The sequence below is a fragment of the Salmo salar genome, chromosome 20, assembly GCF_965601325.2.
Source record: "Salmo salar chromosome 20, fSalSal1, whole genome shotgun sequence".
Classification (NCBI taxonomy): Eukaryota; Metazoa; Chordata; class Actinopteri; order Salmoniformes; family Salmonidae; genus Salmo; species Salmo salar.
Window position 1 is genome coordinate 20,961,487 of NC_138310.1, and position 27,538 is coordinate 20,989,024.

At 47.0% G+C, this 27,538-nt stretch overlaps 1 protein-coding gene and 1 non-coding gene across 17 annotated transcripts; both read right to left on the reverse strand.

The window, feature by feature from the left end:
• Positions 1 to 134: 134 nt before the first annotated feature.
• Positions 135 to 27,074, reverse strand: LOC106579917 (E1A-binding protein p400). Of its 16 annotated transcripts, none has more exons than XM_014160290.3 (53): positions 26,909 to 27,074; positions 24,478 to 25,816; positions 24,243 to 24,350; positions 23,997 to 24,078; positions 23,624 to 23,737; positions 21,480 to 21,859; positions 21,081 to 21,380; positions 20,748 to 20,933; positions 20,503 to 20,643; positions 20,316 to 20,394; positions 20,170 to 20,219; positions 20,007 to 20,061; positions 19,020 to 19,109; positions 18,749 to 18,862; positions 18,398 to 18,588; positions 18,019 to 18,196; positions 17,772 to 17,908; positions 17,353 to 17,522; positions 16,969 to 17,143; positions 16,459 to 16,595; positions 16,065 to 16,251; positions 15,686 to 15,855; positions 15,355 to 15,509; positions 13,873 to 14,142; positions 12,475 to 12,648; positions 12,082 to 12,231; positions 11,880 to 11,935; positions 11,450 to 11,739; positions 11,055 to 11,257; positions 10,732 to 10,901; positions 9,687 to 9,883; positions 7,852 to 7,963; positions 7,201 to 7,467; positions 7,014 to 7,088; positions 6,747 to 6,881; positions 6,582 to 6,626; positions 6,156 to 6,309; positions 5,829 to 6,061; positions 5,443 to 5,616; positions 5,294 to 5,341; positions 5,062 to 5,198; positions 4,801 to 4,936; positions 4,500 to 4,679; positions 4,356 to 4,401; positions 4,148 to 4,260; positions 3,779 to 3,983; positions 3,469 to 3,602; positions 2,995 to 3,219; positions 2,594 to 2,795; positions 2,321 to 2,448; positions 1,931 to 2,092; positions 1,730 to 1,807; positions 135 to 1,428 (listed from the first exon to the last, which is right to left on the reverse strand). In XM_014160290.3, the coding sequence occupies exons 2-53, from the start codon at positions 25,783 to 25,785 to the stop codon at positions 1,135 to 1,137; spliced, it is 9,300 nt and encodes a 3,099-aa protein (XP_014015765.3). In that variant the 5' UTR covers positions 25,786 to 25,816; positions 26,909 to 27,074; the 3' UTR covers positions 135 to 1,134. The 16 variants fall into 16 exon arrangements, 15 of the variants coding, with proteins under 15 accessions (XP_014015765.3, XP_014015767.3, XP_014015771.3 ...); XM_014160292.3 differs by lacking the exon at positions 26,909 to 27,074 and adding an exon at positions 26,803 to 26,850; XM_014160296.3 differs by lacking the exon at positions 26,909 to 27,074 and adding an exon at positions 26,650 to 26,836 and having other exon boundaries at positions 20,322 to 20,394.
• Positions 10,450 to 10,579, reverse strand: LOC123729365 (small nucleolar RNA SNORA49). Its single transcript, XR_006761151.1, has one exon. It is a non-coding gene; the product is annotated as a small nucleolar RNA SNORA49 (small nucleolar RNA).
• Positions 27,075 to 27,538: the final 464 nt, after the last annotated feature.

Here is a 27,538-nt window from a genome sequence, read left to right on the forward strand (position 1 = left end):
TAATGATGTAAGATGCCTGCTTACCATCACTTATCCAGGTGCCAGAGACAATCAAGACAATATGCTTATAAGAGTCTGAACTACATAATCACTCACATACAAAGATGATTATCATTCACTAAGGTCAGCGCAGATAGTGTATAAAAACAAAACACTTTATTACAATTAGGCTGAAAAAAATCAAATAAACTACTTTACAAGTACAAATGTTTTCCATTGTTATTTACATTTTTTTTTTTTTTTTACATCAATACAAAATGACATTTGAGAAAACAAGATACTTCATGTTTACAGTGTTTGGAACGTGCATTATTTTCCATAGAATATCTGAAAAAGCCACATCCAGATTGTATTTCATTTGTGTATTGAGTGGTTTGTTTAACTGTGATACAATCACTATTGGGGCAGTTTGACATGGCAAGCTCAAATGAGCTAACTTTTAAGGACACCTCTTTCAATGTTAAATTGGTACACTGAAAAAGGTTATGTGAATGTGTTTGTATGGATACAACTCTGCAATCACTAATGGCTCAGGGCTTTGTGTGATTTACATGTTTCACAATAAGCATGAGGACTGAAATCCTCACTTATCCTTCTGGTAGGCAATGCACCTGTAGTACTGATATTTAGCTACATTACTTGATCATGATATGATTGGTATGTTCTATATCTATAAACAACTAGGAAATTGCAGACATAAAAGGTAAGCATTAGGACACCAAGGAGGGCAGGAACAATGTATGAATATACAAAACATTCAAATGAACATTCCCCCAAATTAGTGATGCACCAGCCCATAGGCTCCAGCCACATAGTAACATTAATATATTCATCAATATAAAATGCATGAATATGCTTTTCAGATCTTTATTAAATGTTGGTGCAGGGGGAGGTTGCCTCCAGGGGAGACCTTCTGAAACAGTGGACAGTTACAGAACTGATGTAGAAAATTAACACTCTTGAAGACATGCCATTCCTTTAGCCAGGTTAGATTCAACACAGCCACCTCAGTCAGGACTTCACCGCTCTGCCAAAGTGAAAGGATCTCTTCATGTCATTGTAAGTGCATTTACACTGATGATATGGGCTCTTTGGCCTAGCTGAAAGGGGAGCACTAACTATTTCTGTGGGCTACTAGCTGCTGCCCCCGCTGGGCTTGGCCTGGTTCTTTCCTCTCATGGCCCCTCCGCGAGCCTGGCCCTTGGCTGGCTGCTGCAGCACAGGGGACTCGGCTGCAGCAGGCGCTTGGGCCTGCTGGGCCGGGCTGTGAGGAGAGGTGGTCTGGATCTGAGGCGAGGCGACTGCAGTCACCACCTGCTGCTGGAGAAGCTTCTGCTGAACCACCTGGGATGTGCCTGATGGAATCATCTGGACCTGGGGCTGGGCTGAGGACGCAGGCTGGGTCAAGGGCACCGTCTGGGGGTGGATCTGGTACAACACAACAAGAGGGTGACATTAGACAGACGACAACGTTACCAGAATATACTGCCCTCTTGGTAGCTTTATTCACCATCATAACATTTCACAAGAGTTTAAAGGGAATGACCGAAATGCCAAAACGCATGAAAGCATTGTGCAATTTAAGCAAGCTGACTTGTATTTGAGTCACATGCAAGGAAGACGTGAAAGGTCATGACGCACAGTAAGCAAAACCTGTTACTTCTCATTCTTTATGCCTCATAAGAATCCTGTATAATTCTGCCCTTCTGTTGGGGCATAGTGCTCTTACCTGCTGTGGAGATGATACGATCTGCTGGATGTTGGCCACAGTGGATTGCCCCTGCACTATCTGGGGGAGCTTAGCCACCTAATATGCAAGGGAAAACAGTTAGCATTCCTCCCACCTCTGGATAATAGCCCTCTATACATGCATGACCCAGAACCTAAAGGCTAGTGGGTTGAAGTATCTGAGTAGTAGATGAGTGCATACCTGCATTTGCTGGGCCCCAGTGGGTTTTCCAGCCTGGGCGATGGAGGTAGTGAAGAACTGGGTCTTGATGCCAGGTTGGAGCTGGGTGGTGGCAGCATAGGTGACCTTCTGCTGCTGCTGGGCGGCCTGGGGACCCTGCACTGTCACCTGCTGGGTGCCCAACTGAGGGAGAGGACATAGAGCAGAACAAGGTTCACAACAAGATCCTTCTGACAAAAATGCATGGCAACTATTGACAGACTGGGTTGTAGTTTCATAAGTGTCACTTTCAGTTCAGATTAGAAGCGCACCTCTGACCAACCCATACCCTTATGGTAACAACAAGAGAACACTTAAATATGTGTGTGGCTGTGTAGACTGCGGTGGTTCTGTTTGTCCCTTGAGCCGCACCTTCTGCTGCACAGTGGCCGGTCCTTGCTGTGGCTCCACTGCTTTCTGCACGGCTGCCTGCTGCTTCTTCATCTGGTGCAGCTGCTGCACCTGCATCTGGGGGAACGGGGGCGGCAACACCGGCCCACCTACAGGAGCAGAAGAGAGACATAGTGACTCAGGGACAGGACAACAACCAACAGAGGGAGTGTGGGGGTATGTGTTTTTGTCCTAAGAGAAAAAGATTGAGTGCTTCAGTCTAATCAGTTGCTGAGAATAGGAGGGCTTCCCCACCTGTTTTCTGGGCCTGGCCAATGGCCACACTGATACCAGCCACAGAGACGGGCAGTGTGGTGACGCCAGCGGAGGAGACCACAGCTGGCACAGAGACTACGGGGGGCTTGGTGAGGGTCACCTGGGCCATCTGCCCTGGCTGGGCCTGGATCTGACCCTGGGTGGGCACCCGCGTCTGGGGTGGCAAAGACTGTTCTAAACACTGTTTCAATGGATCATTAATTCATCACGGTTACTTCTGGTAGATCATTATTCAAAATGGACACGTCTCAGCAGTGACATTGTGTGGCATTTACCAGTCTGAAAATAATAAAGATCAGCACAACAGTGGTACTAATCCCCTAGACCAGGCTACATACTGTAGAAAACAAACAAGAGCAGGGGATAAAGTTGGTCCTCACCAGTCTGGCCAGCTGCAGGTTGGCTACAGTAGAACCAGCCAGCACGGCCCCGGCTCTGGGAGCAGCAGCTACAGCAGCTAGCTGTGGGTTGGCCTGGGCTGCCTGGGGGTTAGCCAGCTGGACCTGGGAGGCCTGCTGGCCTGCCTGCTGCTGGCCCTGGGCTGCTGCCACTGCCACCTGCTGCTGGGACATCTGCATCTTCTGCTTGTGCATCTTCAGCAGCTCCTACAGTCAGAGAAAGAGTTAAAGTCAAGTTATATCTCAAGTGCTTTAACATCTTAGTATCTGGAATATAGTGCAGTGTGGTTCGCTGACTGTGATGCATTTTGCAATCGTGAATCCAATTTATGTGCATTCACATAGACTTGCAAAGTGTTAAACTTGCACTGCTTTGAGAAGGGGACTGAGCATCAGTAGCAGCTAATGCCAGGAGGCCATGCAGTGAATGAAGGGCTTCTTTATAGAGCACAGTACCTGGGGTTTTCCCACAGCCTTGATGCCTTGTGGAGAGGAAGCCTGCTGTTGTTGCTGCTGGAGCTGCTGCTGGCGGAGCATGTGGAGGTGGGCCTGAGTGATGGGCTTCCCCTGGGGCAGCTGCATGCCTGTGGCTGGGGACAAAGAGAGGGAGAGGAGTCGGATCACAAAACCAGGGGACAGGGCACTTTAATGATGTTGTTTTGTTGGATGTTTCCCTATGTTCTTTGAAGGGTTACTTTAAAGTTGGTGATAAAGGGCTATGAATTGATTGTTTGTATGTGTTCAGTGTGAATAATGTGTCCAGTACCTGGTGTGACCTGAGTGACCAGGGAGCGGGTCTGAGACTGCACTGGGGTCAGAGTGGTGGACACCACCGCAGAGGCGGTCACTGGGGTAATGGCCCTGACACCCTGCTGACCCGTAGCTATGGCGATCACCTCACCAGGGGTGGCAGCGGCAGGTACGGCTCTCTGCTGGGAGTGGACCACCTGGGCTCCTGCTGCACCGGCAGGCTGGAGGGGGGACAAGAGCACAGGGCCTCATGTCGGACCATTCACTCTGTCAGCAAGACTGAATATTTCTCAAACAATGGTGATTGTGTGTTATAATACAGACACTTGAAAGATTCCCTAGGAGTTGAGGGAAACAATAACAGGGTTAATACATAGTGACTTACAGACAGGGTGCCTGGTATGACTTGACCTGGTGATGCCAGCCGTTTGTTGGCCTGGAACGGACTTGGAGGAACTCCAGCCACTGTGTTCACAATCACGTTCCCCGCTACGGTGCCTGAAAGGGACAAAAAGGAAAGTATTTAAGAAATGACTATTTCATTACAGACCAAATGTTTTGTAATGATCAATGACAGTGCCATGAAAACCCACCAGTTTGAATGGTCGTCCCCCCAGCAGCATTCTTAATGGATCCAGCCTGAAAAACACAAGCAACGTTCTCGTAAAAACTAAATAAATCTATATAGACAGCTCTTGGTCTGACATTGAAAATTGTCTGGTTTTCCCCATTCTCACCAGGACAGCGGTGTTGGGTACAGCGGTAGCTCCAGTCACTGCAGGGGCCTGGGGGACTCCCGGGGCCTGGGCTTGGCCTACAGCGGGAGCCCCAGCCTGGGGTTGGGCAGCACCGGCCACGGCCTGGGGGACTCCAGCCTGCTGAGCTAGCTGCTGAGTCCTCTGCTGCTCTGCTAGGGCCTGGCAGGACAGACAGACAGATAGGAATGTTGAAAATCAGAGTGCGAGCACTGTCACACTGCATACTGCAAACTTAGCCATTAATCCAAAACCAGAGAGAACATACAGTAACAGTACACACCTTCTTCTCCTTGGCAATCCTCTCAGCACGTTGTGATGCCACCTGAATGGGAGGGAGGGGCTTGTCGTAGCCAATCCCACTTTCTGCCAGGACGGAGGCATGTTTGGGGTTCTTCTGGAATGGGTTCATCCCCAGACTTTGAAGACGAAGCAAACATTCCATAGAGTTAATTGATAGTTGCACACTAAGCATGTTTATCAAGAGGCTGATAAAACATACATTACATCATGCTACAGAGGAATGGTCATGTTGAGTGCTTACAGGGGTTTGATGGGGGGACTCCTCTTGCTGGCGATGATCTTCATGAGCTCAAAGCGGCTGTTGTAGAGCTGGATGTGTGTAGCGTTGTCATCCTGGGTGTAGATCTGACAGGTCCGCAGCGGCCGGCTGTTCTTAGACTGGTGAAGGAGAAAGGAGGGAAACTGGCCAATCAAGAGAGCTCTGTGAATCCAACAATATGACCACTGTAAAACACAAGAGTAGGGCAATGTACCTTGTATATGCTCTTAGTTTTCTTCTTGGGGTTCGCCTCATACACCAACTAAAACGAGTAACAAAAACGGTATGGGTTAATTATCTGAATACTCAAAACAACATAATGTCCAGCTGCCATTCAGGACTTTCGTAGTCATGGCTGCTCACCTTGCCCTCCTCCCGGGGGATGATGACGTTCTCGTAGCGGTTGCGACACTGCTTGGGCGAGCGGTAGATCCGGCTGCAGGAGTTGACCACGTCGCTGACCAGGTCCCAGTTGGGCGTGTGGGCCGGAGACATGATGGTTAGGTTCAGAGGGAGCTCCAGGAGCTGCTTCAAAGCCTGCCGCGGACAGAGAGAGAGGGGACACTTACTTCACTAACGGAACACATCATACTAATTTAACTACAACACATTTCACCACAATTACAAATATCTTAGCTTCTCAGTATATTTTAGTTCACCTCATCTGAGAGTACCTAGCAAACATACATTATGACAGACATTTCCACCAGGGGTAAAACAAGCCATTTCAGTAGCAGCCTGCTCAGTACCTGTAGCAGGGCCCAGTCTTCACTGATGAGCCACTCTGGGTTGTCCTGTCCGGCCTCCATGGCAGGTTTGACCAGCGAGGGCAGAGGCTTGGCGAAGGGCGCCTGCTGCTTCAGGGAGAAGTTCTTCTTTTGGTCCTTGCCCTCGCGGCGGACCTTGAGCATGCTGGCCTTCTCAAAGAGGGAGCGAGGAGGAATCACCGTCTCCCCATGAGCCTTCTTCTTCTTCCTGCCTGCTGCGGAGCACAAGCACATGGCTTAGGACAGAGCTCACAAGTGCATCACTACACACACAATGTACCATACTGTTATAGAAATACAAAGCCTTACCCGAGGGGTCCATCTTGAGTCTCTTGTGCTCCTTGCGGATGTAGACAGGAGGCAGTTTGGACTCCGGCATGGGAGCAGAGTCGTACATCAGACAGATGACAGAGTCGATATAGATGTCGTTGTCATCCTGCGGTGGGGTAGGTGGAGTCCACAGCTGCAACCAGAACCACAGGTTAACATACAGCTGACAGGCTCATTGGTCATATGAGGCTTCACTATGACATAGCTCAGGTACTGTCATGTCTTGCTCGTTCTGAAAAGTCTGTTTTTTTAAATTATGTGTGTATTGTTATTGTATTGCTAGATATTGCTGCGTTGTTAGAGCTAGAAACATACACATTTCAATGCACCTGCGATAACATCTGCAAAACTGTGAACGTGACCGATACACTTTGATTTGATGTAGACATTATGCGACTGACTTACCGGCATGATTTCCGTTTGGCCATCTTCTCCATCAAACACATACTCCTGTTGAAACAGAGACAAGAGCTAAGCTCCCATTACCACGTAGTTACAATGGAAACTTACTACAGGCTCTGTTCTCTTATCTCAACACCGTGACCACCAGATGAGAGAGTGAAAACCTACCATGTTGTAAGCATCCTCTCTGGTGTAGGTGAACAGGTTCTCCTCGTCCTCAATGATCATCCTCTCTGAGTCTTCAGCCTTCAGTTTCTGGAGGTGCTGCATCTCCCAGCCTCTCTTTGCACACAACAGTCGCTCCTGAAATTCACATTAGTCATGAAATAATTATCAAAGTTGTTTTTAATTGTGGTCTGGTGCTACTTTGAGAATGCAAGGTCTTACGAGCTAGTAGTACCTCTGGATGTCTGAGAGAACTGTTTAAAGTCTTACCTTGGCAACATGTTCGTCTTCACTGACATGAAGATACTCCAGGTATTGCAGGGCATATTTTTCTATCGGCGTTAGCTGATGGAGTATAAGATTAAGACCATCCAGCTGTAGTTAAAACTGATGTGCTAGCTCCCTGGTATGTAGTCTACAACATACTGTAAGAAGGCACTTAATGACAGTTTATCACCTGGTCCATGACAGCACTGAGCTCCTCCAGCTGAGAGGGCTCTTCTTTGATCTGTGCCTCTTTCTCCAGGTCCTCCTCCTGACCCCCCTCCTCCTGCATCTCTGGTGGTGCGGCGTCCAGGCTGATGCTGTGGAGGGCCTGGATGTAGGGCCTGGCCACGCGGGGAGAGATTGCCTCAGAGGGAGACGGCTCCTGGTGCAGAACCACAAACTCCTCAACCTTCTCTCCAGAGCCGGCCTCCACCTCAAACAGGTCCTGGATGGTCCGCTGGACAGAGACACAGCGTATGAAATAATACAGTATGGGTTTTAGTCAGAGTGGGGCTGGGGTCTGGTTGGTGTGAGGGTAAAATATCCTACCTGTGTGAGTGGGGCTGGGGTCTGGTTGGTGTGAGGGTAAAAGATCCTACACGTGTGAGTGGGGCTGGGGTCTGGTTGGTGTGAGGGTAAAAGATCCTACCTGTGTGAGTGGGGCTGGGGTCTGGTTGGTGTGAGGGTAAAAGATTCTACCTGTGTGGGGCTGGGGTCTGGTTGGTGTGAGGGTAAAAGATCCTACCTGTGTGAGTGGGGCTGGGGTCTGGTTGGTGTGAGGGTAAAAGATTCTACCTGTGTGGGGCTGGGGTCTGGTTGGTGTGAGGGTAAAAGATCCTACCTGTGTGAGGAATGCCAGGGTGTAGTCAGTCCCCTGAGCAGCCACCTCTCTAATCAGATCCTTGGTGCCGTTCTTCAGCAGCTTCTCTTCAATGGAGTTCCCACTCTCCAGTCTGGGATACAAAACACCAAATGACCAACCTCAAACTGACTAACATTCCAGTTAGTCATCCTGATATGGTATGTAGAGTTACAGTTGAAGTCGGAAGTTTACACTTAGGTGAGTCATTAAAACTAGCTTTTCAACCACTCCACACATTTCTTGTTAACAAACAGTTTTGGCAAATCGGTTAGGACATCTACTTTGTGCATGACACAAGTAATTTTTCAAACAATTGTTTACAGACAGATTATTTCACTTATAATTCAATGCATCACAATTCCAGTGGGTCAGAAGTTTACAAACACTTAGCTGACTGTGCCTTTAAAAAGCTTGGAAAATTCCAGAAAATTATGTCATGGCTTTAGAAGCTTCTGATAGGCTAATTGACATCATTTGAGTCTATTGGAGGTGTACCTGTGGATGTATTTCAAGGCCTACCTTCAAACACGGTGCCTCTTTGCTTGACATCATGGGAAAATCAAAAGAAATCAGCCCAGACCTCAGAAAGAAAATTGTAGACCTCCACAAGTCTGGCTCATCCTTGGGAGCAATTTCCAAACGCCTGAAGAGGTACCACGTTCATCTGTACAAACAATAGTACACAAGTATAAACACCATGGGACCACGCAGCTGTCATACCGCTCAGGAAGGAGACGCGTTCTGTCTCTTAGAGATAAACGTACTTTGGTACGAAAAAATGCAAATCAATCCCAGAACAACAGCAAAAGGACCTTGTGAAGATGCTGGAGGAAACAGGTACAAAAGTATCTATATCCACAGTAAAACGAGTCCTATATTGTCATAACCTGAAAGGCCGCTCAGCAAGGAAGAAGCCACTGCTCCAAAACCGCCATAAAAAATCCAGACTACGGTTTGCAACTGCACATGGGGACAATGATCGTACTTTCTGGAGAAATGTCCTCTGGTCTGATGAAACAAAAATAGAACTGTTTGGCCATAATGACCATCGTTAAGTTTGGAGTAAAAAGGGGGAGGCTTGCAAGCCGAAGAACACCATCCCAACCGTGAAGCACGGGGGTGGCAGCATCATGTTGTGGGGGTGCTTTGCTGCAGGAGGGACTGGTGCACTTCATAAAATAGATGTCATCATGAGAAAGGAAAATTATGTGGATATATTGAAGCAACATCTCAAGGCATCAGTCAGGAAGTTAAAGCTTGGTCGCAAATGGGTCTTCCAAATGGACAATGACCCCAAGCATACTTCCAAAGTTGTGGCAAAATGGCTTAAGGACAACAAAGTCAAGGTATTGGAGTGGCCATCACAAAGCCCTGACCGCAATCCTATATAAAAGTTGTGGGCAGAACTGAAAAGGCGTGTGCGAGCAAGGAGGCCTACAAACCTGACTCAGTTACACCAGCTCTGTCAGGAGGAATGGGACAAAATTCACCCAACTTATTGTGGGAAGCTTGTGGAAGGCTACCCTAAACGTTTGACCCAAGTTAAACAATTTAAAGGCAATGTTACACTCAATTAGTATTTGGTTATGTAAACTTCTGACCCACTGGGAATGTGATGAAAGAAATAAAAGGTGAAAAGGATTATAATCTCTACTATTATTCTGACATTTTATATTCTTAAAATAAAGTGGTTATCCTAACTGACCTAAGACAGGGAATTTTTACTAGGATTAAATGTCAGCATTTGTAAAAAACTGAGTTTAAATGTATTTGGCTAAGGTGTATGTGAACTTCTGACTTCAACTGTGTGTTACCTATAGATGTGGATGTCCTTGAAGCGTCCGATCTTTTCGCACCACTCCTGGGTGCGGGCGTCCATGCTGGGGTTGAGGTCTGTGTCGTAGAATATAATGGTGTCTGCGTCGAACACGGTCCCCACGGCCGAGCAGCAGCGGTTGGTCAGGATGCTGCAGAACACCTGTCTGTTCCTGTTGAAGGTCTTCATATGCTCCTGATGGGAGGGAGATATCGTGAGAAACCGAGAGAGAGACAGATTAGTCCTAAGGAGAGGACTTCAGAGTTGTATCCTATTCCAATACTCCAATTAAGATAATGGTATAGGTAGCATTACCTCGTGACCCTGACCAATACTTGTCTAACATCTACAAAACACATGGTATAGATGGTTGGAGAGGTCTAAATCCTACAAATTATTGTATGGTTTATGATAAGAGTATATCCTGCATCAGTGACTGGTGCGCTGAAACTGAGCATTTCTCCACAACTATACTTTGTCTTTTAGACAAATGAAGACACGCTTCCTCTGCTTCAAATGTTACAAACCAAACACCTCCGGTATAGTTCACTCAGCTAACCGACAGAGAGACGAAGGAGAATTAAACAAGAGGTCGGTTAGACAAGAGGCAGACACGTCTGATTGGACAGCCAGAAAATAAAAATAGCAAGTGTAGCAGAAACAGGTTTTTCAGACGGAAAATGAAACGGCAAGTGTAGCAGAAAAGTAAAAAGTACAGCACTAAAAAAGCCCAATAGCCCCATAGGTTCTCTAGAGTTGCCACTGTGTGCTTCTCTTAAGGCCCTAGGAGGAACAGCATCCAGTAGGGAGGGAAGAGAGCGTAGTACTCTGTCCCCTTATAGTGCCAGAACACTGCACTGAATCAAGAGGTCCCAGTGTTAGACAGGGAGCAACAGAGAGAGAGGCAGGGCTGTCACTGAGTGAGTGTACTACAATTAACCCTAGTCATGCAACACAATAGAAGTCTCTGTGTGTGAACTCACTATAACACAGGCACCATAACTGGTGCAGCGGATGACTTCCTTGGTACAAAGGTGTTTTACCTGGCGTTCCTCTGTGGTCAGGCTCTCGTCCACGCGGATGTATGTGAGCTGCCGGTGGTCCAGGAAGGCCTCCAGGATGTCCAGCATCTTCACCATCTGTGTGAAGATGAGGACTCGATGATTCTCCGACCTCAGCTTCTGGAGCAGAATGGCCAGGGCCTCAAGTTTACCTTCGGTGGAGAAAAAAAATATGCACATTTTTGCGTAATTCGAACAATGTGTGCAGCCCGCACACCAAATGGACTACCTATGTTGAGCCAGGCTTATAGGAGAGCCTAGAGCCCTGGCACACAAAGCTAAATATAGTCTTCTGCTGAGCTCACCTGAGTCCATCTGCATGAGCTGCAGGTCAGGGAACTGGAGCTGGTGTCCAGAGGCCAGGCGGTGGATCTCTGTGCTGTGGGGAGCGGCAGCCTCCTGGAGCCTGCGACTGATCGACTTCTGCTCCAGGCTGTAGGGAGCTGGGGGATTGGCTGCATACAGGTGAGGGGGAGGAGCTACTGCGACAGGGACAACACATGATAACCTACAGAGAGGAGAGAGTTTTTTAATGACTTTAAGAAATACAAAAGGCTATATGAACTCAAGTAGGCTTTAACTCAATTCACTATACGCAAACTTAACTATATTTTGAACCAGGGTGATCACGTCCATCCTGAAATAAAAGTTTAATCTGACAGTGATGGGAGGTGATTGACCATCGTGGGAAGTTGGGTACCTGCTGACTAGGTGGCTGCCAGCGTCCTGGCGGTGTGCGGAGGAGAGCAGGGCAGACTGGAGGTGTGTGGTGGTGGCCACAGGGGTCCTCTGGGCCCTGAGGCAGCTGTCCCTACCCACCCACCTCCAGCCCCTGGGGCTCAGGGCAGAGTGAGGAGCCCCTGGGGTCACAGAGCAGGCTTGGAGCAGGTCAGCCCCGTACAGGACACTGCGGCCACAGCGCCGCTCGTTGGAACTGAACAGGCGGCTCAGAAGCTCCTTCAGCAGACGACTCCTCTCCTCTGACGACTCCTTGTACATGACACACAAGAACGGCATCATAGTAACATTTCATCGCTTTGGTGAGAATATGGATCATGGGACTACAGAAATATAGGTATGTGTTTTCGTTTCATTTTCTACTGTGTTCTACCAGTGCCAGTTCTACCTACCTGAGGGGCAATAGGAGCAGCAGGGGCTGGCTTGACACTCACCCCTGAGGCTGAGACTTTACAAGTAAAGGGAGAAAGACCATTACAGCACAACCACTGTCAGAATAGTGACTATAGAGTTGTAAAGCCATGACAGCAGAGACAGTGATGTAATTATTCAGGCCCTATCTGCACTATTCACAGTTGAAGGTGGATGGCTTACCTTGGTGGGTTGGGGTGGCTGGGGATGGGGTGCCAGGTGTGGAGGAGGAGTTGGAGACGGGTACAGCCTGAGGTACCGTCTGCATGAGCATGGAGCCCTGAGGCCGGAGGATCTGCTGACCCGGGGCCGACACTATCTGCAGGATGTTACCTGTACCACCACACAACCAGGCACACAGACAACACGGAAACCTTCAAACAGCTATTTAGGGTAATCACCATTTAATTTCATCACTCTCTAAGTAAAAATGTCAATACATGTAACATTGGTTATCCAACTCTAAATATTTATATGATGGGGACTTGGAATAAATTACATGGTAGAGAGAAAAGTAGCATCTTTGTTGCAAGTGATTGGAAATAAGGAGAGTATGAAATGTTGGGTGTACATTACCGAGTGTACCTTGGAGCTGCAAGGGCTGCCCCGTGGTGAGCTGTCGGAGCTGGCTGGGGGACAGGGTGAACTTGTTGCCCTGGAACTGCAGCGTGACAGGGGTCTCAGGCTGGGAGATCCGGTTCTGATTGCCTGCTATGGACGCCAGCTGAGCTATTTTCACCACATCTCCACCTTCAGGAGGGAAGACACACACACACACACACACACACACACACACACACACACACACACACACACACACACCTCTAGTCAAATAACACCACAGACCAAAAGAGGACTGCTGTCAGAAACAGTCTAGCAGTGCATCATCAAAAAGACAAAATAAAGACACGTTTGATATTTCAGTTAGTTGAAGGGTGAGGGAGACTAGACATGCAGAACCAGGGTGGGTTAATGAGTGGGACGAGCGTATGTAGCTGCACTCCACAACACCAGAACCATTGTGGTTGCTAATCTCTACCAAAACCCGAGGGGGAAAATAAAAAAAAGAACAAGTCATCTTCAGGTGCTTTTTTTAGTTAAAGCAGTGGCTTGCACTTAACTGCTTTTTCAACAACACCTACTGCAGGCATGCAATTAGACGATGCACCTTTATCCAAATGATTGCCCAAAAAGACCTGTATGCTCTTTTAAAGATACATTTTCTGGCTAGAATAGTTTTAAATGCTATAATTTCTGGAGTTGTGTGTCGAGTTCCTATTGAAAAGGTAACCGTGTGTGTTCACACTGGGTGTAGGGACTGGCCTGAGGTTAGCAGTGTGTGCGACCATTTACACATGCTTAGCAGTGCACACCTTCAGAGTCAAAATAAACCAGAAAACAACATCAACAAACAGAGGATCCAAAGATTTGGGAACCCTTCCTGCAGCTGAGCTGATAAGAGGCAAAAATATTAGTAAAATGGGAGAACCAATATTTAGGGGTGGAGGGAATATCATTTTCAAATGGTTAAAACAGTCTTGTGTGGTCTATCATGGCAGCAGACGTTGGGTTGTGGACATGCAGGTTTCAGAAGAGACTGAGGAGGCTGTTGGGGATGCTGCTGACGTGGCTGTAGTTCTCATTTTTAAAGTGCTTTTTATCTTCACTCAGTGATACGCTGCAGTAAAATAGGACAATGGAAATGCCGTAGCTGTAAACCTGAATATGTTTTCTACCTTTAAAAATATATCAAACAATACTGTTAACATGATAAAATATTGTAATACTATAATTCCACCATGACAGACTTTTTTCAATATATTTACACAGAAAGAAGTGCTATTTCTTTAAAAACCAAGACCCAAACACACATCAGCAGTGTCCCAGAGAGAGAGAGGCCTGTTGTCAGAGCAGCCCTATCTGTTGAGCTGAAAGTGGAGGGAAACGTTGGAGGGAGGGGAGGGGGCCACTTACTAGGCAACCTTGCCTGGGCCTGGGACGTTAGAACCAGCCTCTGGGGAACCAGGCTGGGCTGGATGGCATGGGTGGGGCCTAGGGATGGCCTGTGGACCTGGACAATGCCAGGCAGAGTGGGCTGGGCTGCGCCACACAGAGCCTGGCCCAGGGCCACAGTCCCCACCACATACTGGCCAGTGGCAGCGCTCCCAGAGGAGGCTACAGCAGACCCAGTGGTGCCGGTGGCAGGAGAGGTAGTCTGGGCTTTCTGAATAGCTGTCCCAACCACTGTGAAGTACAAGGGGGTTTGGAATGGGCTAACTGTTAGGAAGGGACTGAAACAACGTGTCAGTTAATTCAACAGCACAACTCGAGGGTGGTGGTCCATCAGATAGCTTTGGTTTATACCAGTCTGGGATAGATAGGTTTAGAGCAGGGATGGGCAACTGGCAGACCCACTTTTGTAAGCCCGCAGATCAATTTCCAATGATTATAATTTTTTGGTTATGGAACTCAGTCGGGTGTCTCAACTTACTGTGGAGAGTTAGAATAGTATAATACACAAAGTGCAAGTTGGAAATGGGGTTGTGAATCAGCAGTTTTTCTCTTGTTATGTCAGTCAAATAAGTAGCCCATGTCAGTAAAATGTGTAGACTTGCAGGAAATTAGCTATAAAACTACACATTTTTCTCTCCGCCACCATGGCAAAATGAGCAGAATTGCATGAAATGAGTTATAAAATTGCTTAATCTTCTCTCCGCTCCATAGCGAAATATGTAGAATTGCAGCAAACTTGTTTAAAAATGTGTAGATGTGCAGGAAATTGACTATCTCACCTTACTTTTTCTTCCTCTTCACTGTCAAGAAGGGGGCACCTAAAATATGTTGGTTGCAAAATTTCACTTTGGGTCCCCAAACAGTTAGGGCCGGCTCTAACCTCATGTGTGCACACCCGCGAGCCACGGCAGCCCCTCATGATGAGTTCCCATTTTTGATGGCCCCCACCCCCATCAAAGTTGCCCATCCCTGGAGTCAAAAGAGGATGTCAATATAATAACATATTCACCTTCGACTTCTTCAGAATACATTTGGAGTAGTAAAATCTTTTGTAGATTTTTTTCCCGAAATTACATTGATGACCCATCTTTTAAAGTTACACGTGCATAAACCAGACAATTTCAAAATGTAATGGCGGTAATGACACAATATGCAGTTAGTTTAATTAACTTCACTAAAATGCCGTTTTTAGTGTCATGACAGACTAAAATAACACATGCTTCACAAAACATTATATGGTAGCATCATGCGATTATCTGTGTGATACACACTGCAAAAATACTGTAAATAATCAATTGCAGTTATCAAAACACATTAAGATAAATGTTTGATTTACTTCATCAAGTTATTCAACTTGAAAATAGCATGAAACTTGAAAACAGTGTGAACCCATGTGCATACCAAGGTGCACCCTTGTTATAGGGGTCTATAGTGAGGTCTTACTCTGTGTGGTGGTAGTGGTGGTGACAGGGGACTTGCCCCTGGTCTGGGCTGACTGAGGGGTAGTGGTGGCTGGAGGACGCTGCTGACCCACAGTACTAGTCATGGGCACTAGACCACCCTCTGGCTTGGTACCATACTGCACTGGCTGGAACAACCTGTCAATGAAATCATAGATTCAATGAAAAGGTCAAAAGTCAAGCAACACAGCCTAGCGCTGTGAGAATTCGAAAATATACTTCATTTAGCATTTTCGTCGGAAACAGAATGTAATCATCCATGTCATGTGGTGTGTATTAGGGTTTCCATGTGATGTGAAAGGTAGCGCACAGACCTCATGGGTTTGATCTTGCAGGGCTTGGGCCTGGCCGGTGGGTCCGGGGCACTCTGGATCTCCTCGATCAGCTGACGGGTGACTTTGAGTTTGGGTAGAACCTCCTCCGTCTCGTAGCGCGTCAGTCTGTTCTCATTACTGATCAGGTCAAACAGGGACAGGTCCAGGCTCTAGAAAAAGACAAAAGGAAAGCGTGTTCTGAATCTCCTATGTAGGTGGGGACTAAGTTATCAGATAAAGACCTAGATTTAAATCAAAACCAATCTAATCAATTTCATTGTACGTCATTCAGGTGAGCAGTACTAATGAAATAGAATAATCGGAATAAAAACCCTCAGGAGTTTTTAGCTGTGTGGTACTGGCACCCTCCTAGTCCTACCGTGCGCTGGTCCTCCTGTAGGGCTCCCAGCACCAGCGAAGGGGTGTTGTACTGCAGAGAGGAACACACGTAGGAGCTGCTGGTCTCCCTGATGTTTACCAGGTCTGGGTGGTTACAGATCCTCTGCAGCTGCAGCAGCACCTGCAGCACACTTACAAAATGACCCGGCTTCAACGCCTCCTGGGCTCTAGGGGTGGACAGAGGACAAGACATTCAGAAACAGGGCAAGTGAATTTAACATCTGCGCAACCATGCTCTGTTAATAACCAAAGAATCATGCATTTCTACCGTTGAACCTGTGCTCAAATATTCAGTCTACGAGAATAGGACCAAATGCAATCAGGTTTTCCAGACATTAGGCTGAGGAACTGTGGTGTCTGGAGGCCCGACTCACCCTGGCTGAGTGAGGATATCGTCATACATGCTCCTCTGTCTGCTAGAAAGGCGACACTTGAGGATGTGTTCATACTTCTTAGGGAGCTGCTTCTCCACGTCCCTCTTACAGCGCCTCAGAATGAAGGGTTGGATCATCTGTGTGTGTGTGTGTGTGTGTGTGTGTGAGTGAGTGAGTGAGGGAGTGAGTGAGTGAGTGAGTGAGTGAGTGAGTGAGTGAGTGAGTGAGTGAGTGAGTGAGTGAGAGAGAGAGAGAGAGAGATGTCGGATCAATTGGTAACTAGGTATGAACAGCTATGCCCTGGAAAATGGGACTCATACTGACCACCGATGTTAAGCAAGATGTCTTCTTTAATGATGAAACACACACATTAGGAATGAAAGAACCCTCAGATAAACAACTTCACACCAGAACTAAACTGCCATCGATATTCATGATAACAGGGACTACTGACAACCTCCAAACACACAAGGATGAGAAAGATGAGCGTTTGGTTGTACCCCTACTGACCCTGTGTAGGCGAATGACCAGTTTGTGGCAGTAGTCCTGGTTCTGGTCTGTGCCTGGCTTGACTGGGAAGTCTGTGTAGGGTCTGGTGATGCCTGGCAGGAGGAAGTGGATCATGGTCCACAGCTCCTTCAGTGTGTTGTGTAGTGGAGTGTTGATCAGGAGGATCCTCTGCTGACTGGAACACAAACCACAATAACACATCATTAGCTTTTGTTGTTTCTTAGTCGCAAATAATTTCAAACGCATGGAAAACCACAAGGTCAAACCACATTTCAGAGTTTAGCCTTCATTTCATGCTAACTAAGCTGTCACCAAAAAGCCCTCGGCAGACCAGTCTGTGTGTGGGTGTAATCACAGAGCTAACCTAAAATAAGAGTTGCTCACCTCTTGAGAGCAAAGATGGTTTCCCAGTGTTTCTCTGACATATTCTTAATGAGCTGCACCTCATCCAGGACCAGGTGTTTCCACCTCCTTCTCAGGAAGTGGCTCTGGTCCTTCAGCAGCAGCTTGTAGGACGTCACACACACATGGAAGCTATTGGCCTCCGCCCACCACTGGAGACACAACAACACTACAAGTTATGGACAGACAAATACAAACTGGTATACAAGAGCATTTGAAATAAGCCAAAAAGAGAAGAAAATGTACATCTTTATGGCACTGTATTCATGAGAAGTGTCCATGATTTACTGTGTCACATTTGGTGCTGCTGTCCTGCCCAAAGTCTCTCTGCTGGAATGGACTCAATCTCATGGGTCTGTCTATTGAAAAAGGTCCTATTGAAACAGATCATTACTAGTTACCCTTCTCTTTGCTCTGCGTTCCTGTCTGTTGCCAAGGTAGAGGAGGATCTTGAGGCCAGGACACCAGCGTTTAAACTCCATCTCCCAGCTCAGCATCTTACACGTCCTCACCACAACTAGGTGGGGGCCCCAGATACCTACATTTAAAAAAAATGAATTAAGTCTTTATGAATGTCTACATACATGTTTACATACAGAAACATATGAGAAGCATTGAATAACCTATTTCAGCATTACGTTAGATTACCCTCTTGACAGGCCAGATGGGCCAGGTAGGCCACAATCTGCACGGTCTTGCCCAGTGCAGTCTCGTCTGCTAGGATACCGTTGAGGTGTTTCTTGTGGAGGCTGGCTAGCCAGTCCACTCCGATCTGCTGGTACTCACGCAGTGATCCGTGCAGCAGGAAAGGAGCCTGGTTGCGGACCTGAGATATATAGCAAAGGGTCATAATGATTCCCTGTTTGTACATAGTAACCCACTAACTGTCATCTTAACTGTAGATTTCAATTCTAAGCAATTTTGCCATTTCATTAATCTTGCCAAATTCCACTCATTCTCAAACTGGTTACATGACACCCAACAGTAAACCACTGGGTCAGTGTGAGGCTGAGATGTGAGGACTCACAGAAGAGGTGGTCCTGGCACTGCCCTTGGGTAGGATGAGTTCTGTGGCAGCTGCCACCTCTGCTATGTCCTTCTTAGGCTTCCCGTCAGCACCAGGGGGGCAGGCCTTGTCAGAACCTCGATACTGGTCCACACTGAGCAGAGAGTCTATCACTACAGCCTCATGGGGGCTGTCCAGAGAGGACTCCATATCTGAGATAGAACAATAACCACATCAGCACTACAGAGAGAACACCACCAGCCCACAAATCCTTTTGCTTTGAAACTAATCATCTTGGCATATCAACAATCACACGGCACCGAGCAAGACGGGTACACAGAGATGGAGTTTACATGTAGAGTTTAAGTGTACCTTCAGTCTCATCCCGGTCCTCCTCATCACTCGGTGGGGCAGGCTGGGGCCAGTCAAAGTTGTCAGCGTATGCACCAGCATACTGCTTCACCAACGCATCCAGAGGCATCTCAGCTGAGAACAGTACAAGACAGAGAGGAAAGGCTCAGCATAGACAAAACCAAAGGGGCACTTATAAACATGACATGTTTTAAAGAAAACACCATTAAATAAAGGTCATCGGGCTAAATCCATCACTGGTTCTGGTGAGAAAAAGGTGCGTCATGCTGACCATCTTTAGCCAGATCTGCCAACTCTGCCCTCTGATCAGCTGCCACCTCCATGGCTTCCTGCTCCTCTATGGTGCTCTCCTCATCCTGAACTGTAAGAGAGAACATAGCCATAGACAAGTTACAGGATAACTTGTGTTCAAACAACTGTTCAATGCAAGAGGGCACCTGTTGGCACCCACCTGCTCAAAGCCTAAATAAAATGACATCTATACTGAACACAAAAATAAATGCAACAATTTCAACAATCTGAGTTACAGTTCGTATAAGGAAATCAGCCAATGGAAATAAATTCATTAGGCCCTAATCTATGAATTTCACATGACTGGGCAGGCCGACCCACTTGGGAGCCAGGCTCACCCACTGGGAGCCAGGCCCAGCCAATCAGAATGAGTTTTTCCCCACAAAGGGGCTTTATTACAGACATAAATACTCTTCAGTTTCATCAACTGTCTGGGTGGCTGGTCTCAGACGATCCCGCGGGTGAAGAAGCCGGATGCGGAGGTCCTAGGCTGGCGTGGTTACACGTGGTCTGTGGTTGTGAAGCCGGTTGGACATACTGCCAAATTCTCTAAAACAACGTTGGAGGCGGCTTATGGTAGAGAAATTAACATTCTATTCTCTGGTAACAGCTATGTTGGATATTCCTGCAGTCAGCATGCCAATTGCACACTCCCTCAAAACTAGACACATCTGTTGCATTGTGTTGTGTGACAAAACTGCATATTTTAGAGTGCCCTTTTATTGTCCCCAGCACAAGGTGCACCTGTGTAATGATCATGCTGTTTAATCAGCTCCTTGATATGCCACACCTGTCAGGTGGAAGGATATCTTGGCAATGGAGAATTGCTCACAAACAGGGATGTAAACAAATTTGAGAGAATAAGCTTTTTGTGCGTATGGACAATTTCTGGGAACTTTTATTTCAGCTCATGAAACACTCTACATGTTGCGTTTATATTTTTGTTCAGTATATTTTGGACACATACCTTCTTCAGCCAATGAAGTGCTGGACTTTCGCTTCCTTGATGACATAGTGGGTTCCTGTGAATAAGATACATTTTAAATAAGCGTCATACCACCACCAAAAAATATTAGGTTATGTCTGGACAATTTTGATAACAAGAGCCAGTAAGTCAATGCAGCACCTACATCTTTTTCAGCTTTATCTGCTGTCGACTGAGTAGGTTTAACATCTTGTCCTGTGACACAAGGAATAACCAATATATTCAATAGACGTTATATGAAAGTTAGCTTGTAGTAAAACCATTTCAAAAGGCTCTTAAATAAACTCTCACCCTTACTCGATGCTCTCTGCAGGCTGAGCATTTTCAGTCTCTTCTCATAAATCTCAAACTGTAGTTTTATTTCCACAACCTGAGAGAAACCAAATGGAACAAATTAATTAGGATGGACAGAGTGGATCGCACTCTTGAAAATAATAAGGACAACAATGGAACAGTTTTCACATCAAGAGAAACTTACCTGCTCAATGTTGGACCAGAAGAACTCCACCTCTCTGGCAATGGTGCTAGCAATGTGACGAAGTCGCAGTTCTTCCTCTTTCTTGAACTTCGCTTCCATTTTCTTCTGCTCGTCATGGTAACGGGAACAGGTGCGAACCAGCTGGGAAATGGGGAATATGTCATATGCAGTTATGATCGTGTACTGAAATCTTAACAATGACAGTACTGGAGTAACAGTACCGCAAGAGGACTACGGCATCATACCTTCTTGGCAGCAGCCATCTTCCACCTCCTCTCCTGGGCAAAGTCAGCTGCCATCCACTGCATCTCCTCCAGTAGGTAGTCCCAGTGGGACTTGGGCCGAGAGGACTCCATGAGCTTGGGCAGCCTGCTAGCTGACCACTGGCCCTCTTTCCTCAGCTCAGAGATACGCTGGTGCACCTGGCTCTCCTGGGAGGTCAGAGGTCACATCATGAGCAGTCTGAACACTGAAGCACCTGATCAGTCTGAACACAAAAGCACCTGAAAGACTATGAAATACAGTCTGAACACAAAAGTTCTTGCACAGTCATAGGTTTTTCTGAACCAACTCCTCACCAGTTTGGTCTGCTCAGCTTGTTTGTCCTGTGAGCTCCCTTCTGATGACTGCATACCTGAGCCCTGACCAAAGCCACCCATTTTGATAGTGGAGGTGCTGTTGGGCCCGGCCAGTTTGGACTGTGTGGCAGGGGTGATGTTGGACCCAGGATGGCGGAGGGGGCCAATGGTGTGGGGGGAGGGGAGTGAGTTGGGGACATTGAGGGGGGCAGGAGATATGGAGGGGTTAGACAGGGAGTTGATCATCATTCTTTGGCCAGGTTGGTTGGACTCTGCTCCAGGACGAGCAAGAGCCACAGTCTGATCAAGGGAGGAGAGAGAGAAGGCAAACCGTTGATCTACAAACCGATGAACACAACCAAAAACATGCAATGTTTGGAAGTTATCCTTTGGACTCACCGCCTGTCCTGGCTGCAGCATGGGCTGAGGCTGCTGTAGCTGCTGAGCCTGCATCTGGAGGTGAAGGCCAGACTGCATCTGCTGCTGGAGCTGTGTGTGGGAGTTTACTGGAGCCATGATGGGGCCGGCCCCCTGCACCTTCACCTGTAGCAGGTTGGCGGCCTGGGCTGAGCTCTCCACCAGCTGTGACTGCTGAGAGAGAGCCATGGGCAGGCCTGCCATGGAGAGGGCGCCCTGTGGGAGGCGACCTGGCAGCTGGGGGGGAGGGGTGTGCAGGCTGGCAGCGTTCTGCACCGGAGGCCCTTTAGACGGGTCATAGAGCGGCTGGTTCTGCTTCTGCCCGGGGATCTGAACCGACTGTGGGTTGGGGGGCATCCCGCCTGGAGCACAGTAACCAAGTCATAGGGAAAACAAGGAAAGGAGCAGAGAGAGGGAAAGAATAACAAGGTGTGGCTGTGAGTTACTGTTAATCTGTCCATACCAATCCTGCTCTCTGTAAAATAACGGCCTGTTAAAAACACTACACTCTGCACCGGACTGAGATTCAGGTGAGCACTGAAGGGTGACAGAGGGGGACTGAGCAGTACTCAGGCCAGAGGGCATTTTGTGCCTCATTCTTAAGCCAATACATTTCAGTACTGACTGAACGTGATCATCAGATTCTAAAATGATAGTGTTTACTGCTCCATCTATGGTACCAGCGACCCAGAACGTCTCAATTGGATGTACTATGAGTCAACAGCAGTGTATTTCTTACTGTTGACGAAGGGAGAACATTCATGAAAATTATAAAGAACAATGGTTACAGAAGAAACAAATCCATGTGATCATCTACATGTCCTTCAAATAAAATACTACTTTTGTTAATGCAAAAATAAAAAAAACATTACCTTTAAAATGTTAAGAGAAGAGAATGTGATTAAAACAGCAGAACTAATCATGCATAAAGAGTTTCAGCAGAGGGACTGAGAAGAAAGGGTTCAAAATCAAATGAAAACAGAAAATATTGAAAATAAAAAACAGAGGGGAAGAAAAAAGGAACTAATGTGAGCAATCACCATCACAAAAACACCATATGTTCAGCATGCATGAAGCAAGGTCATGCCTAGCTGGAATGCTGGCATATACTTGCCTCTAGTTTTGGGGTGCACAGACCATAGCAAAGCAAAGCAAAGGAGTGAGCAGGAGGACACACATGGGATCTTGCAGACAGCAGGGCTGAGCGGAGCTGTGCACACAGACTAAGCAGCACCTGTCTCTTACCTCCCTGACCATCACTCACATCATCCCCTAGATCACATCAACACCTGGCCCTGACATACATCACGCCAACCTGTGACATGACATGACTGCACCAAGCTTCCTCCACACGGCTCCCCTCCTTCCTACTACAACTGGGGGGAAAGAGGCCAAGTCAGAACGGTATGCCATGGAAACAGATGGGGGAAACCAACAAAGGATGAGCATGATGGAACAAGAAAAGGAAACAATGGATGCTCTTGATGACTGATAACTGAATTTAGTATTGAAATGCATTGTGAATCCATGTTGACAATGCAATCACGGACAACGGAGAGGGAGGGGGGTGCAGGAGACAGAGGGATGAGAATGATGAGTAGAAAAAAGGAAGAACAAAAAAGCAATCATCGAATGAGCAAACATGCCTCACTGGAAAGATACATTTTGTTTTTTCCCAGGGTTCCTCCTTTCTCACTTTCCGTGATCCGCTTGCGAATTAGCCAAAGCTCCAACGGCACAGGAAAGTCCGTCCAAACAGACGCTCGAGAAGAACACATTTGACAATAGAAACGGATGGAGACGGATGATCAATAAAACATAAAAGTCAAATCATAAGACATGGCATCTTCCCAGAGAGGCTACTCCTTTCTTCAGACTTTTTTTCTTCTTCCCCATTTTATCCCTTGTTCTAGAGAGAGAGCGTGCTGGGAGAGCTATGCCTGAACTTCCTGAGGCCTGCTGGGGTGTCTGTCCAGCGGATGGATGAAGATCGCTTTGTTGATGCTGCTTTGAGGTTTCGTTGGAGACAATGGGACGCTGTTGGAATTCAGTTTGTCTCATAGGATTGAGGACACGTCCAGCAGCATTGAACAGAACACATAACGGCCTGGTAGTAGCACCCCTACCTTGCGCTGTCGGCATAAGCTGCTGGAGTGGAACGCCAGGTGATCCTAAAACACCAGGATGCTGGAAAATCATTCCATGGCGACCAACTTCAATCCGGGACCTCTTAGCCTGATCTGGGATTTAAAACACACAATACCCTCATAACGGGAAAAAGACACTCGGCAAACAGCAATTACTTTCTGTACGCCATACAGACCACCTCTCCTTCCTCGGGTTAAGACTTCTACACACAGCGCTAGAAGATGCCAAATATCTAAAAGCAGAAGCAATTTGAGGTAAGAAAACAAAACAAGAAAAACTAACAAAAAGAACGAAAAGGGGGAGGAAACAAACCAACAAAAAGGCCACGGGAGTGTGCTGTCCTTGCCCTACCTGCGTGTGCCATTGCCTGTTGCCTCTTAAAGGCATCCATGTCCCCTGGGTTTGTCATGCTGCCAGATGCTCCCAGGTGCACCTGAGGAGACATATCCAAGGGTTAACAAGAGCTTGGATACAAGAGATCAAAAAGGGTCTTCCAAGAGATAAAAAAGGAAACATTTAAAAGAGACAACAATAAATCCGTTCCATCCGCTCTGTTTAGAGGTTGCAGTCATTTGGTGCCCCATCACCGTTCTTCACCTGGAACTGCTGCTGGGAAGAGAATGCTGCTGAAACATTGGGTGGAAGCTGTGTAGCTATGGCAACTGGTGTCCCCGCCTGTCCATCCTTTCCAGTGACAACCTTGACCTGGGAGTAGCACAGAGATTTGAACTAGATTCATGTAGCCTAAACACAGGATAACAAGTCGAGGGGTTCTGAATATAGGACTTTAAGACACAATACAACAAGATATCAATCAATTCTGTAACAGTACCTCGTCATTGATGACCTCAGACTGCTCCTCCTCTTCCGATTCCTCCTCAAGGTCCAGGTCGTTCTGCCTCAGGTAAGTGAAAAGCGGGACGCAGGGCTTCTTCTTGAAAGCCAAATAGTCCATCATGTTCCCCTGGAGGTGCTGGAGGAAGAACAGTTCAATCAGGTAGTCTTTGAAGACCTCCTTCAGACCCTCCATCTTCTTAGTGTGTTGCTCCAGACACTGCTTCCTCAGCTGAGCCACTTCTGGGTTGGAGGGTGCAATCTCCTCCAGCTTTTTGGGTATCTGTTTCTTGATGGAGCCCATGCTCATGCCGGTAGGCGTGAGGGGGAGATTGGGGATGCCTTGGGGAGGGTTAGTGAGGGAAGGGCTGGAAGGAGGAATGGTGGAAGGCATACTGAAAGACGCTGTGGCAGCTGTCCCCACTCCAGCTACCACACCCAGAGTCTTCTCAAATATCATGGGCCGCGCCAGCTGCCCCTGGATAATACTGCTGATTTGAGGTGGCAAGTTGGAAGTGGTGATGTGGCCTGGGCTCCCCAGTATGGGCAGAGCAGTGCCACTGACCACAGGACTCTGAGGTCCGAGGTGGTGGATGGTGCCTCCAGTCTGTGAATGGGGCTGTGACAGCCTGCGTTCCCGCACAGAGCCTGGTGCCCCTGGGGAGGACAGCTGCAACTGCACCTGCCCAGTTGTGGTTGGAGCCAGCTGTGTCAACCCTGTCCCCTCTTGGTAAACAAAGTGCCCACTTCCAGATGGACTGATTTGTCTCACAAGCATGCCAGTATCAACAAAACGTGTTGGGCTCTGTCCACACACACTCAGTCCTGTTCCGGGTGCCCCAGGTCGCTGGAGGGGTACTGGGTTGTGCTGGGTGGGACTTTGGGGCTGCATGGATTGGGGCAGGGGTGAGGTGACTTGGATATAGGAGGACGGGGCATGCTCAAACCTCCATTGCGGAGCTGTGTGTTGGAAGCCGGGAGAGCCTGGGTTCTGGAGGGGGAGCGGGGTGAGGGTGATCTGTTGGTTGCCCGTCACCATTTGACTGACATTTTGTAAGGTGATGTTCATGTTCTGGCCTGTGACAGGGCTGCGGCTCATGATTATCTGGTAGTTGGGTGACTGGGGGGCTGAAGGGCTGGCTGCAGATGCAAACGTGGTCACAGGTGATTGTGGGTGGTTGGCTGTTGCCTGCTGTTGAGTAACTGCCATGGTCTGCTGCTGCTGGTCTTCTGCTTCAGATCCAGTGATGGACTTGGATCTCTGAAGTTGCCGTTGCATATGCTGTTGTCCACTCCCATGGTGCATTGCGTAACACTTGCTTTATGGGAAACAATACCTGCAGCGGGTAGACATTATCATCAAATCATTTAGCCAATATTGGTTTCATATTTTAATGGTCAAAACTATGCAAATATGTATCATTCAATCAAACATTGACATATTCTTGTATCAATGTCAACCATTAATCATTCTGTACATAATAACTGTAGCTATTTGACGCTGTAACATTACTTTTCATTTTGACAGCTGTCACAAAGATCAGTGAATGGCTTGGCAAAGGTAGCCTTTCATGAATGAGTTCCATCATGCAAGCTAGCTAGCTATATTTGACGTGTTTTATTTGGTAAAGAAATAAAGGAAGACATCCTCTGACAGACGCAGATGAGCATCTAGTTAGCTTACTAACCATGTTGTTTGCAGAATTTAAGACAATGTAACAATACTATTTGAGTTTGCTAACGTTAGCTAGCTAGGTAATAATAGCTGCCGAGCTATTTCATGTTATGTAGCTAACTAGTTCACGCCACCTTCATAGCCAACAGCATAATAAACAACTAGGCTGCCTGTCTTTTCAAATGAGCTGTAGCTACAGTAGTTAGCTAAACTATGCTTATGTTGTTGCACGGCCTTGTCCTAACTCATATGTGATAGCGCTAACTATAATACTACAGTCGAGCATTATATTAGCCAAATATGCAACGTTGACCATGCATTAATGAAATGTGTATTTACGTTGTTTACAAAAAGCTTTTGAGTCAACTAGCTAAATGTCCAAATACTTGGCACGCGTAAGGCCGATATTCCGCTCCTTCCCTCGGATAGCGTGCTACTAGCTCGCGCTAGCTAATACGTTAGTCGATGGGTAAATAGACGGAACTAGCTACTTACAGCAAATACAACTCACGCTGTAGTGTCATCAACCAAAAAGTATTATTTCAAAATAAAGAAAAAATGTATGAAATGTAAATACTGCTATACGGAAATATTACATTTAATGTTTTGGACATATTTCATTCTGAAACATGGCGGTGGCCACCTTACATTTTCAAGGATCGCGCTATCGAGGATCCTTGGGCCGTCGCCACCCTAAACCTTAACCCCTAACCTCAGACTAACATTTACCATAATCCTTAACCCTAACTCTTACCTTAACCCAGGGATCATCAACTCGATTCAAGAAAGGGACGATATTTTCTTGAGCGGCTGGTCGGGGCGGAACATAATTACAATTTTGTAGATTGCAATTGACCGCAAGGAGCACAAACATACATCATATTTAAAGCCGTGCTTGCATGTGTATATCATCATCTGTCTCTCTATTATGTGTGGGAATACTTGGGAACAGATTTGCACAATTAAAATCACATGGGGGGGGGGGGGGGGGGGGGGGCAAATAAAACCGCATTTGTTGGGGTACCCTGCCTTGGTGTGCCCTGCCACTTCAATGGAGTGACGTCAGGTTGACTGTCCCGAGGATCCCTTATAGAAGTTTTAATCTATTCTTTGAAGAACCGGAAGCAGTTCCGTTTCAAAGGAACTGACCGACCCTACCGAGGCTGATTGACAAGAATTTAAACCAATCAACAGTTTTAAATAAAATACGACCCTCTTTGCACATCAGAGAATACAGGCACAGAGTTTCTTAGTACAGGCGCTTTCTAGTACCTCTATGGGTGCTTATTCTAAGGTTATTCAAAAAAACCTAGCTATAGCCAATTGAGTATCTGTAATGCTACTTTAAAATATTGAGTGTTTATATTCTTTATTCCTTAAAACC